Genomic DNA, 13,613 nt, shown 5'->3' on the forward strand with positions numbered 1-13,613 from the left:
CAGCACCACATACAAAGATGTTGTGTCTGCCGAAAACTAAAAAATAAATAAATAAATAAATATTAAAATTCTCTCTCTCTCCTCCCTGTCTCACTCTCTTAAAAAAAAAAAAGAAAAAAATCCTTTTTTTAAAAATTTATACAATGAAATGGTATGATTTTACATGATAAAGTATAAGATATACAGATTTACAGATAAGTGAAGCAGAAGTTTTAAAAAATCTGAATCGGTTTTTCCACAGTTTTTATTGGATTTAAAATTCATTTAAGGGATAGACAGATATACAACTAGTTTGATCAGCTACTAATATATTTTGATGTCCCTTTATTTTTGTACCTAAGAGCCAGTTCACTTTTTCTCCATGTTCAATATTTAGCTTTGGTGAGATTTTGCCGTGTTCTTCCTCGTCTGTTACTGAAGCATTGGTGTTTCCACCCTGCTTGGTGTAAGTTGCTCGTTTAGTTTTCTTTCTGTGGGTATGTTTTGCAGGACTCTTCTGTTTTTTCTCAACTTCTCTGCTCACATCCCATAACATTATCTTCCCATCATTCCCTCCAGTAAGCAGCAAATAGGATTCTGACAGAAAACAGACCTGGGACACCCCCAAGGTGTGGCCCTTAAATCCCAGTTCTTGTTCACACTTGACTCCCATCACCCTAAAGATTCGAACCTTACCATCTTCAGCACCACAACTAAAAATATTGCCACATGATGCCACAGAGACAGAGTGGGCTAGAGCAGGATTTAAGAGTTGACCAGGTGATTGTGGGCTTTCCATTTCTTCTGTTTCATCCTCCTGTAAATTTGTAATCCAGAGTGGCCGGGCTTTCTGAAGATTCCATAGCATTACCTTTAAATAAGATGAAATTACAGTCATACAGTGTACTAGCCATTTTGCTCAACCACAGTATTTGTCCAGCTTCTAACAAAATCATCAAAGTAGTCTGAGAATGATCAGTTGGATACATTCCCAGCAATATTTAAAAAACCAAATCAGACTCTACCACAACATGCCAGTAGAATGCCACCTAAAACTGGACTTAAAGCTAGAATACAGAAGGGTTGGTAGAATTTACAAAACAAGATCCTAAATAATGATATGAATAGAACTCATTAAAGTGTAATTGCTAAGCAGCTACCAGTTTCCATATCTTTCTATCTCATCATTTCAAGTAAACTGAAGATATGCTGAGCAGGGTGGCACTGCCTGTAGTCCCAGCTCCTTAGGAGGCAGAAGGGTCACGCAAGTCCAGAAGTTCAAGGCTAGCTTGAACAAAATAGTGAGACCCTGTCTAAAAAATAAAACAACAAGGGGAAAAAAAAAACCCTGCTGATTATGACATTTGTTAATTTTCATCTATGGTTGTTATAAAAAGTCCTAAATAAACTAAATCTAGATTATTGTTGAAATTATTTCTGACTGGAATGGCTTTCCTTTTCTTTCCCATTACTCAAATTACCAACCCTAGGAGCTTACATTTCCCAGTCTCTCTCTCTCTATCCCATATCTAGTTCCAAATCTTTTTTTTTTTTCCAGTACTGGGGATTCTACCCATGTCCTCACACATACTAGGAAAGCACTCCACCACTGACCTATATACTCACAGCCCATTTTTATTTTATTTTGAGACAGGGTCTAATTTTCCAAGGCTGGCCTCAAATTTTAGATCCTCCTGCCTCAGCCTCCTGAGTAGCTGGGATTATAGGTGTGCACTACTGCATTTCTTTTTTTTTTTTTTGAACCATTTATATTTACTTTATTTTTTTAAATTTTAATTTGTTATATATGACAACAGGATGCATTACAATTCATATTATATATATATATATAAAGCACAATTTTTCATATCTCTGGTTGTACACAAAGTAGGGTCACATCCTAGGGTAATGATGACCATCACATTCCACCGTCTTTCCTATACATACTGCATTTCTAATCTACTAATTGACATATAATGCTGGATTTTCTGCTTCCAGGGATTTAATTCATCTTTGCTTCTGCCTAACATAACAGCTGGGAAAGAGGAGAAATCCCAAATGTATCTGCTAATTAATTTGCCATCCTGGTTTTATATTTGGCTTTTTTGTTGTTGTTCCCTACCATGATCTTAGACCTACTAGACTGACTTAAACAAAATGCTAAATAAAACAAACAAACAAAAAAGCTTTGAGAACTAATTTTACAGTATAATATTCAGATTCACTCCCCCCATATCAATCTATGCTAATCACTAAGCCACACCCCTAGTCCTTTTTCCCCCCACTAATATGCTTATGAGAATTTTTCGATATTTATTTACTTGTTCTAATTAGTTACACATGTCAGCAGAATGCTTTGATTCATTGAACACAAATGGAGCACAGATTTTTCACTTCTCTTGTTGTACACCCTAGTCCTTTTTAATATTTTATTTAGAGACAGGGTCTTGCTGAGTTGCTTAGGGCCTTGCTAAATTGCTGAGGCTAGCTTTGAACTCTCTATTCTCCTACCTCAGCCTCCCGAGCTGCTGGGATTACAGGCCTGTGCCACTGCGCCCAAGATAGAAAACATTCTTAATCCTTTCAAGAACAGACATTTTATAACTCACATTTTTAATGGACAGTAGGATAAACACAGCCTTGTTTAGATAGTCAAATGAACAGATCTAAACTGATAAGATCATCAGTTATTCTATTAAAAAACCTGAACACAAGGAAACTGACATTACAGAAATCTGCTAGTTTAAGTGGATTGGCAGGTACCCCAGTTCTCATACAGCCCTAGAATGTCAGGACTGTATTTTCTGTCCTCCTAAGACATTAAAACAAACTGCACCAAATGTGTTTTCAGCAGATGAACATTTTTGTATTTGATATAAATTATCTAAACGTGCTAAATCATTTTAGAGTCTACCAATTTTATAGTTATTTCCAAGTACTAATAATTTGGATGGTACCTGCTTAGATATTCCTTTTATGTTTTTTGACCCTCAATCCCTGATCAACGCAGGGCCTTATACATGCCAGGCAAGTACTCTACCATTGAGCTACATCCCCAACTCACTCTTTATGTTTCTTTATTTGTCTTAACTGCCAAAGACTCCAAAGCACCTCGTGCTCATTTCTCAACCAGCTGTTTGAGCAGTTAACACCCTAAGCAGGAGAGCTAGAGATAGTGAAAGAATAAAAGTTTGAGGCTTATAGGACTGTAAAGTCAGAGGGAGGGCTGAGGCTGGGGCCAGCAGCCCAGCATTTGCCTCACACCTGTGAGGCACTGGGTTCGATTCTTGGCATCACATGAAAAAATTAACAAAATAAAGATATTTTTAAAAAAGTCAAAGGGAGTGAAAATGGACAACTGGCAAACTGTCAGAAGTGAATGCAAACATATCAAAATGACCCTGCTCAAAAATTTCTCCCTACTTTGTAGTACTTTGAACCCAGGGGTGCTCTACCACTAAGCTACATTCCCAATCCTTTTACAATTTATTTTCAGATTGGGTGTCACATTACTGATGCTTGCCTCAAATTTGAGATCCTCCTTCCTCAGCCTCCCAAATTGCTGGAATTAAAGGCATGTGCCACTGTGTCTGGCAGGTCTCTACCTCTTTGAATGCAATTTGCTTAATTATTTAAACCTGTCTAAATAAAAACAAATAATTTTATAACTTTTATGCTCTTTTACTATCATGTCTATGTTCTTGGGCTCCCCAAAAGCAGGCTATTCTTAAAGTTTCGAATAATACTGGGGCTGGGGATGTGGCTCAAGCAGTAGTGTGCTCGCCTGGCATGCGTGCGGCCCGGGTTCGATCCTCAGCACCACATACAAACAAAGATGTTGTGTCCGCCGAAAACTAAAAAATAAATATTAAAAAAATTCTCTCTCACTCTCTCTTTAAAGAAATATATTTATTAGAATAATACTGGACAACCAGGTTTTTTAAAGTAAACTATAGAAAAAGTTTCAACTTTGGTGAAGGAAGGAATTGCTTGAAAACATGGTGGTGGGGCTGCAGCTCAATGGTAGAGAGTACTTGTCTAGCATGTGCCAGCATTAAATTTGATCCCCAGAATTTAAAAAAAAAAAAAAAGTTGATCTTAGCTGCAATTGCTATAAAAAAGACCACTACAAAAGTTAATCTGTAGTGAACTTTTAACATTTTTGCCAGGCAAATCAAAATAGGTTACTACCTAAACCCAACTTTCACAGAATATTTGTTTCCTAGGCTGTTAACTAGCAGCTGCCTTACCACTAAAATGTCTTACCTAGAAGTGGAGGCAAAATGATAAAATTCTGGATGTTCATTCCTCATCTAATCTGAAGAGAACGGGTTACTGCTGCATATTTAACTACCATGCCTAGTGAATAATGAATGAGCCAATGATGAAAAATGGAATAGCTGAAAGATGAAAGAATGACTAGTCAAAAACACACTAAAACTGGCCTCCCTAAAAAAAAAAAAAAAAAAAAAAAAAAAACAAACAGGTATCAACCTGGCTGTGCAATGCTTCTTCACAACCACACAGGCAGATTATCACCCCAAGGATAGAGAATGTAGGTTTAAAAAGGGTTTTGTCAAAGATCTAGGAGTGGAAAGGAATTTAGAGGTTGTAGAGTAACTGTGCCTCATATAGAATGATCCTCAACAGAGTCACTAGGACACTTCGGTGGGGCAATTCTTCGTTGATTGGGAGTAATCCCAGCACTGCAGGGCATCCACTGACCCCACCGCTAGACTTTCCAACTACCACCCCCCCCCCCAACTAAATGCTGGTAGCTTAATGAAGCTAGAGATGGCCATTGTAACCACCACCAAATCAGTCTCATGGATTCCTAAGAGATGTACAAAGAGGAGGAGGAATGGGCAAAGACCACGGACCAGGAAGGTGAAAAGAAAATTCCTTTACTAGTTAATAGAAACAAAGAGTCTTAGCATTAAAAATTGTATATTGGGCTGGGGATGTGGCTCAAGTGGTAACGCGCTCGCCTGGCATGCGTGGGGCGCTGAGTTCGATCCTCAGCACCACATTAAAAAAATAAAGATGTTGTGTCCATCGAAAATTAAAATAAATATTTAAAAAATTCTCTTTAAAAAAAAACTGTATATTATTGAGAATACAGCTTCAATGCCTAGAATAGTGTTGGGCATATAAGCCATTTTTAAATAATGACTTTCTAGAGGTCATCTGTTCCTTAAGAATTTTTTTTAATTTTAATATTTTTATTTTTTAGATTTTGGCGGACACAACATCTTTGTTTTTTTTTTGTATGTGGTGCTGAGGATCGAACCTGGGCCGCATGCATGCCAGGTGAGCGCGCTACCGCTTGAGTCATATCCCTAGCCCCAGAATTTTATTTTTTTAAAACACACACACACACACACACACACACACACACACACACAAACAAACACATATATTAGTCATAGGGGGACACACTACCTTTATTTATTTATTTAATGTAGCGCTAAGGATCAAATCCAGTGCCTCACATGTGTTAGGTGAACACTCTACTACTGAGCTACATCCACAGCCCTTTTTATTTTTCATTTTGCTAAGTTACCAGCCTGGCCTCGACTCTGAGAGTCTTTCAAGTAGCTGGGATTACAGTGTATGCCAATGCACCCAGCTCCTATCACATTCCTGATGATATTCTGTTTAAATACCTCAGGTGTCACAGAGAAAAAAAAATAGGGTTTGGAGCCAGAGAGACTAAGGTTTGAATTCTGGTCAGGCAGTAGTATAGACTCTTAATTTCAATTTCAGTTTCCTTATTTACAGAAAAGTAATGATCTGGGAGGGTAAAATTAGAATTAAAACTAATATATATAAATCAGCAAGCACTAAGTACAATAGAGAAGTCATGATTATTTTCACTTCAGTGATGAGATGTATTTTCTCAAAGAGAAGTGCATCCCAACAAAGGAAAAGTTCAAGCTATACAAAAACTGTTCTATTAATCCAAAATCTGTTTCTCTATATGACTTCTGTCATTTAAATTAGCATATTCCAAGGCTGAATCTGTGGCTCAGTGGTAGAGCACTCGCCTGGTGTGTGTGAGGCACTGGGTTTGATTCTCAGCACCGCATATAAATAAATAAAAGTATAAAAAAATAAATTATCATATTCCATTTTCAACCCTCAAGAAAACTAAGCACCTCCAGCTCCCATGTATAATGTGTTTTCTAGATATATCTACTTTCATGATGGTCTTCCTCTGAATTTGGGCTAACTTGTGATGTTGCTTTCAAAACCCAGCACTGAATACAATGCTCTGATTGTCATCATCAACGCACACTATTTCATTTAATGTACTCCAGAATTTTTAAGTAAAAATAGAGTCAGGACCTCCAACTTTCCTTTCCTTTCTTTAAAGTGTAACACAGAGTTTGTAGAGAATGTGTGGATCAACTCTACCTTCTGCACTTCCCTTTATTTGTTTAGAATCAAATATTTGAATCCTGAGGTTTTAGAAATGTTTTAAAGCATACAGAAAGGATAACTAAAGGATTAATGATTACTTTGTGAATAAAATCTACTAGGTTTTGTCAGTTTAGCATTCAACTTAGAAATAAAGCTTAAGGTTCATAAATGGAGAAGACATGTTAGTACAGAATAGAAAATGCAACATATTTAGCATGATCAATAACTTGATTCTGGGGCCTGAGTATGTAGCTAGAGCATATGCTTAGAATGTACAAAGACCTGGGTTCAGTTCACAGCAGTGCTAAAACAAAACAAAACAAAAACAAAGCAAACAACAACAAAACAACCAACCCAAAACCATCATTTTGCTAGCAAATCACATTTAGAAATTACTCAAGTATTCTTTGCAAAATCATCACCTGCATATCCAGGCCACATGAAACCAGACTCTGAGGCCTGTGAGGTCGAAAAGCTACAGAAGAACAGATATTGGAATGTCTCTTCAGGGATCTGCTAACTTTCTTATTTTCCAAGTCTAGAATTTTGATTGCCCCAGAGTCATCAGCAGAAGCCAGCAGGTTTTCAGTTTCATTCAATGAAAGACAATTGATTTCTTCTTCATTCACATGAAAATGGTCCAAGGAATCTTTGAGGGATCGGACATCCAGTATGCTAATGGTTTCTCCATGTGATGCATAGAGCTTGGTGGGGCAGGATGGAGAAAATAAGACACTGGTAACATCATCAGTCCCTTGGAACTGCATGTGTCCTAAAAGAGTCCCATCTTCACCCCAAATCACGAGATCTCCACCCTCTGCTCCAGAAGCCACTAGCCCGTCTTTACTTGCATTCATGCAGAGAATAGGAGAAGAATGTCCACCAGTCCACTTCACTGCCATAATGGCCCCGAAGACTCTATGAAAGGGGAAAAAAACTATATCATGTTTTATACGAGAACTTGATGGTAGGATACAAATATAATAAGCAGCATTTCATTTAAATTATTTTAAAAAGACAGCTTAAAGACAATTTTAAAAACATTAAAAGTCAAGTTTATCAAAACCTAGTTGAATGCAGGGCATAATAGTTGAAAGCAGAGGTATACTAGTAGGCATATGCTTAAGAGGGCTTCCCTTACCATCAGGAACCCAAGTAAACTTGATCCTCTATAGTTTTTGTCGTGAGACATAAGAATAAACACTAAATATAACTTATTTTAAACTAGGAAAACTTTTTTAAAAAGAGGGCTGCACAATCATCACATTATACTTTTCATCTGGATAATGTTTTTCATTTTTTTGGCATTGGGGATTGATCTAAAGGGATGTTTTAGAGTGTGAAATCTGTGGCCAGTTTCTCCAGGTGTGTAAAGCTGGGTGCCTGGGCAAGTTACTGAACCTCTCTGTGACTAATTTTCCATCTCTATAAAGTGAGTATAATAATAACACCCACTTATTTCATAGTCATTGAGAAAATGAAATGTTAATATATATAAAACACATATAATATTACCCTGAGCACATATAATGAGTACTCAAAAACAAATTCCTATTATTACTTTTCCCATCTTTATTAGGCTGGTCAAAATGGCATCAAATATGCTACAACAGTGGTCTCAAAGTGTTTCCTATGGCACTTTGTGGACTAGCAACATCAGTATCACTTAAGGAACTTGTTAGAATAGAAATCATTGGACCTTACCCTAGGCATATACATCTGCACTTCTGGGGATAGGGCCTAGCAATGTGTTTGACAAGTCTTCCAAGTAATTCTAATGTATGTTAGAATTTTAAAACATGTATTACACTATTAATCATCTGGAGAACTGGTTAAAAAAATGTGGGCCACTGGGAGACACTGGAGACTTATTAAATAGGCTATTATCAATTTATTCTCAAAATACTCTTCTGATTAGTTTTGTTTTTTTACAGATAATAAAACTGAGTCACTGAGCTGGGGTGTAGGTCAGTGGTAGAACTTTTGCCTACCATGTACAAGGCCCTGGGTTCAATTTTTGGCACCACAAAAACAAATAAACAAAAACTCTGAATCTCAGAAATGTTAAGTAATTTGTCCAAGGAGATTTATACATGAAAACCAATATAATGGGATTCCAAATATTTAAATAATGAAGAGCTTTTTCTAACAATTCCACCTAACAATAGTTTTGCACTTAACAATAGTTTTATTAGTGTTCTTTGAAAGTACAGAAAATGACCAAATGCTATTAATAGTTTAGTACAGCTTTTAAATGTATTCACGGATTCTAAAACTATATTAGTATCTACCTGCACTTATACAATAATAGTATGAACATATAAAATTTAGATTTATCCTACTCTAGAAATCCCAGACATACAGACTGGAATTGACACATAATACTGCCCTGTCTCAGCTGTCTACTGCTAAGGTCTAAAAAAGGAAATCAGGACAATTTATACAACTTTAATGGTCAGATGAAAAAAATAAAACAAATCTATCGGGACAAATTTACTTTTTCATTTCACAGTCCAAGAGAGAAGTTACCAAAGAAAAACTCCCTGAATTGCTTTATTACTTTCAGATAAGATACTTGAATTTAGCCCAATGGTACAGAGATAAATTCCAATGTTTCAAAAAAAATCATTTGAGGGCTGGGGTTTGCCCAGTGGTAGAGCACTCACCTAGTATGTGTGAAGCACTGGGTTTGGTTCTTAGCGCTACATAAAAATAAATAAAATAAAGGTATTGTGCCCAACTAAAAAAAAAATTTTTTTTAAATCATTTAAAACAACCTGGTGCCTAAAGTTTGCATTCTCAATACAAAACTGCTTATTTCCTCCTACTTGTAGCCACACTCCTTTATCTCTTTCACATGCACAATCACTAATTAGACTGCAAAAAAAAAAAAAAAAATTCAGACATATTAGTAATCAAGGTAACAGAAACATGGTCATAAAATCACATACAGTAATATTCACAAAGAGGATAAAATGGGAGAAAGACAAAACCAAAACTTTTTTTTCAGCAAAAGCATTAAATTAGTATATAGAGGAAATTAATTAAACAGACACTGAAACAAAGATCTAAAGGAGACTCTTAGAGAGGAAATGACTCAGAGGGAGGTAAAGAAGCCCTGGTGGTTTGATTTTTGCTGAGAAGTACTTAAATGGTAGTTAAATAATCTTCTGCCATAACAAAGATTCTTGCCGAAAGCTCCATATAAATCAAGAGAAAGGACAAATGACTTTACTTATTTTTTTTGTGCCGAGGATGGAATCCAGGGCCCGGTGCGTGCTAAGCACACCATTTACCACTAAGCTACATCCTCAGCCCCTTTATGATTTTAAATAAAGGCAGGAACTGTCATACTGACACTTCATCTGGCAAAGATGCTTTCCTAACTTAAAATATGAAATTTAAATTAACTACTGAAAAGGCAATTTAAGTCACCAATATTTTTTTTTTTAAAAGATAGAGTGAGAGAGAGGGAGGAGAGAGAGAGAGAATTTAAATGTTTATTTTTTAGTATTTGGCTGAGGATCGAACCCGGGCCGCACGCATGCCGGGCGAGCGCACTACCGCTTGAGCCACATCCCCAGCCCAGTCACCAATAATTTTAACTATTAATTCTTAGAGTATTGATCACTTCTGTACTAAATTAGGGCCTCAATTTTGTGATGGTGAATCAACTTTAATATCAAGAAGTCTGGCTGGGAGTGGTGATGCATGCATGTAATCCCAGCAATTCGGAAGCCTGAGGCAGGAGGATCACAAATTAGAGGTCAGCCTGCCCTGTACCTTAATGACCCTGTTTCAAAATAAAAAAATAAAAAAGGGCTGAGTAATGTGATTCAGTGGCAGAGCACCCTGGTTTCAATACGTGTCTTCCCCCCTCCCCCAAAAAACTTCAGGAAGTCTGTACTCTGATTCTATCATATGCATTTTTTGTGTATGCATACAGGTTTGGCATCCCTACTGGGATTTCAGGTTTTAGGTAAGACAAGAATGAGACAGGATTCTAGTACTTTTATTTCCTCTAATACAATTCTATTCACAGTAGCTCCAAATAAAAAATGTTGATTGGCAGACAAAAGTTTAGCAGATTTTCTTCCTAATATAATTCTTTTCTGAAATAAATTAATTCAATTTTAAAAGTACATTTGGTTAAGCTCCACCCCAAATTGTGAGAAGTTAGGCAATAAGTGGACATTATGCTTAAAAGCACTATTATAACCAACAATGATGTTTTCTATAAATTTTTCCATAGGAACAAATTGTAACTCTTGTATTAAACCCACAATATCTAAGAACAGTTCTACCTTAAACTCTAAAATGAATTAAATTTCTAATCTTGAAATCACATGGGTAATATTTACTGGTCACTTGCCTGGTCAGGGGAAAAAAAAAAAAAAGATGTATTACTGGAAATGCTAAAAGAAAAAAAAAAAGCTAAGAAAAACTTAAAAAAAATCTATACATTCAAGTGAGGCTTTTAATTTTAGTCAATCAGCATTTGTCATATGGAATATTGATCAGGGATTCAACAAGAGCCTCCAAAACCATCTGATTACTTAGTTTATAAAATTGTTCTTGAGAGCAACTTGAGGGTGGAGTGCCACAGGTGACAGTTCTAATAGCTAGAGGGCAGAATTGGGCAATAAACAGGAGGGGAAGGGGAAGGGTGATGAGCAGGTAAAAGATTTGTAAAAAGGAGGAATCTTTTTCTCCCTTGATATTCTACCTGGGCCACTTGGGGGATGGTCTGCCACTGAAAGTCACCTAAATGATGGACTAGAAAAACACCAAAATTATCTCATGGGATCCTTCAAAGGCTCTACCTCACCTGTACTTTCAGACAAAATAAAGTTCAAAGTATAATAAATGAATAATCTTGATTAGCAACACTTTTCTCCAGCCATACCTCCACTAGTCCACTTCTTCAAATGTCCATGTCTCCCCCCTTTTTTAAGAGAAAGGGTTTTGCCATGTGTGGTGGCTCAGGACTGTAATCCCAGTTATTCAGGAGGCTGAGGAAAAGGGCCACAAGTTCAAGGATGGCCTCTACAACTTTTTGACACCTTGTCTGAAAATAAAAAATTAAGAAGGGCTAGGATGTAATGTAGCTCAGGGGGTTCAATCGCCAGTCTCTCCCTCCCTCTCTCTCACACACACACCCCCAAAGAAAGAAAAAAGAGATAGGGTTTTGTTACATTGCCTAGGCTGATCTCAAACTCTTGGGCTCAAGTGGTCCTCCTATTTCAGCCTCCAGAGTAGCTGGGACTACATTTGCAGTGCACCACACCTTGTCAGTGCCTTATATCTGTTGATTCTGCACGATTCTTTATCCCCTTCTCTGAGGCATCAACTTTACCTCATTCTTGCAAATTTAAAATAAACATAATTGTCTTTTCAGACAAAAATTGTTATTTGGAACTCAGGAAATACCTTAGCATCACCATTACTATAAACAATAGTCACTGTTCCTTTACAGGTTTGTTTCCTAAAGTTGGTCATGACATGGAGAAATGGGATAGTGGTCAAAATGATTGAAAGGCTGTGACACTGGTATTAGTAAAAACAAAAGCTCAGGGTTACTGAGCTTGGTGAAAAAGGTATCTGGAAGAAGGAACCGGAAATAAACAAGTTATTACATAACAGAAGGGATGGAGGTTGTAGTTCTTGTTTTCATTAGAGAACAAGAAATTATACACAGGAAGTTTCAGACAAGATTTCTTACTACGTAAAGATTGCAAGACACCGAAGATGACTACTAAGGGAATCTGTGAACCCTACTATTAAAATAATTACCAGCTTTGAATTGTCTTGAGGATTATATAAAAACCAGAGTAGAGGGCTAAGGATGTAGCTCAGTAGTAGAGTACTTGCATAAGTGCCACCAAGGCCTTGAATTCGATCCCTGGTACTGCACAACAAAAAACAAAAACGAGGGCTGGGGATGTGGCTCAAGCGGTAGCGCGCTTGCCTGGCATGCGTGCGGCCCAGGTTCGATCCTCAGCACCACATACCAACAAAGATGTTGTGTCCGCCGAGAACTAAAAAATAAATATTAAAAATTCTCTCTCTCTCTCTCTTTCTCTCTCTCTCTCTCCCCCCTCTCTCTCTTAAAAAAAAAAAAAAAAACGATGTAAAAGAACTAGTATGGAGCCAGGCTCACGCTGTGACTATTGTTCTTTTCCTATGTGTTCTTTAAAGGCTGTCAGAAAACGGTTGGGGTCCTCTAGGAAAACGTACTATGACCAAATAATGCTGAAATTCTTTTCCTTCCACGAAACCATCTGTAATATGGTCTCCATGTCATTCTCTCTATTGTAATGTTTAATTAAAAACTAATGCCTTAAGGGCTGGGGTTATAGCTCAGTTATAGAGCGCTTGCCTCGCACATGTGAGGCATTGGGTTCGGTCCTCAGCACCACATAAAAATAAATAAAGTAAGTAATAAAGTAACAAAACAACCCCCAACACATTGCCTTAATCTACGAAGCGGTGGATCTGGGAATACTACATTTTGTCCAAAAAATACGGCACTTATTTAGTTCGCAAACGGCACTTTGAAGTTATCCAAATTTTCGGGGGGCGGTGTCAGGAGGGTATTCAAATGTAGCCAGGTATTCTAACGTAGAGGGTATTCAAATGTACTTTTGGAGCGCACGGTGGGTCAGAAATTCTGGTTAAGTATCGATATTTAAGAAGAACAAGAGGGCCTGACCAGGAAAGGACCGCCTCAGCCGCCGAAGGTATAGAAACGGATCAAATCAGACCAGGAAAAGACGGCTCCAGATACCCAAGGTAAAGAAAAAGGATCCAACTCAAACCGAACGTGCATCGCTAGGAACTGGCTGGCAGGAAAAGAGAAGTTTCATACGTTAATTTGGAGACTTAACAGGAACCAAATGCTACGGGAAAACTTCCCAAGCAGCGGGGCCCAAGAGAGCGGACTCGCAGCCATTAGAGCAAAAAGAGCTTGAAAAGGTACCGGAGCGCAACCCAGAACCCACCCGCACCAGCCTCATACCTGCGTTCCCCTTCTCCTCCTAGGCTCCTAGTGATGACCTCATCAGCCGCGTCCAATCCCATTAAGCGTAGAACGCGAGGCGCCTCAGCCGAACAGTCACATCCGGGGCCGAGAGGAACAGCCGGCGAGCTGGGCTTGCGCCCTTGCTTCGTGCCCTCAACCCGCATGGCGGAGCCACCGGCGCGCCTCGAGG

The 13,613-nt window shown here is 37.8% G+C and overlaps 1 protein-coding gene across 2 annotated transcripts; it reads right to left on the reverse strand.

Moving 5' to 3' along the window:
• Nucleotides 1-226: 226 nt before the first annotated feature.
• Nucleotides 227-13,587, reverse strand: WDR53 (WD repeat domain 53; the record flags this gene model as incomplete). Of its 2 annotated transcripts, none has more annotated exons than XM_081302011.1 (3): nt 227-850; nt 6,825-7,320; nt 13,421-13,587. In XM_081302011.1, the coding sequence occupies 3 exons, from the start codon at nt 13,585-13,587 to the stop codon at nt 254-256; spliced, it is 1,260 nt and encodes a 419-aa protein (XP_081158137.1). In that variant the 3' UTR covers nt 227-253. The 2 variants fall into 2 exon arrangements, with proteins under 2 accessions (XP_081158137.1, XP_081158138.1); XM_081302012.1 differs by lacking the exon at nt 13,421-13,587 and adding an exon at nt 13,115-13,374.
• Between the last annotated feature and the right edge of the window lie 26 nt (nt 13,588-13,613).

The sequence above is a fragment of the Spermophilus citellus genome (genome assembly GCF_964194105.1).
Source record: "Spermophilus citellus genome assembly, chromosome: 7".
Taxonomy (NCBI): Eukaryota; Metazoa; Chordata; class Mammalia; order Rodentia; family Sciuridae; genus Spermophilus; species Spermophilus citellus.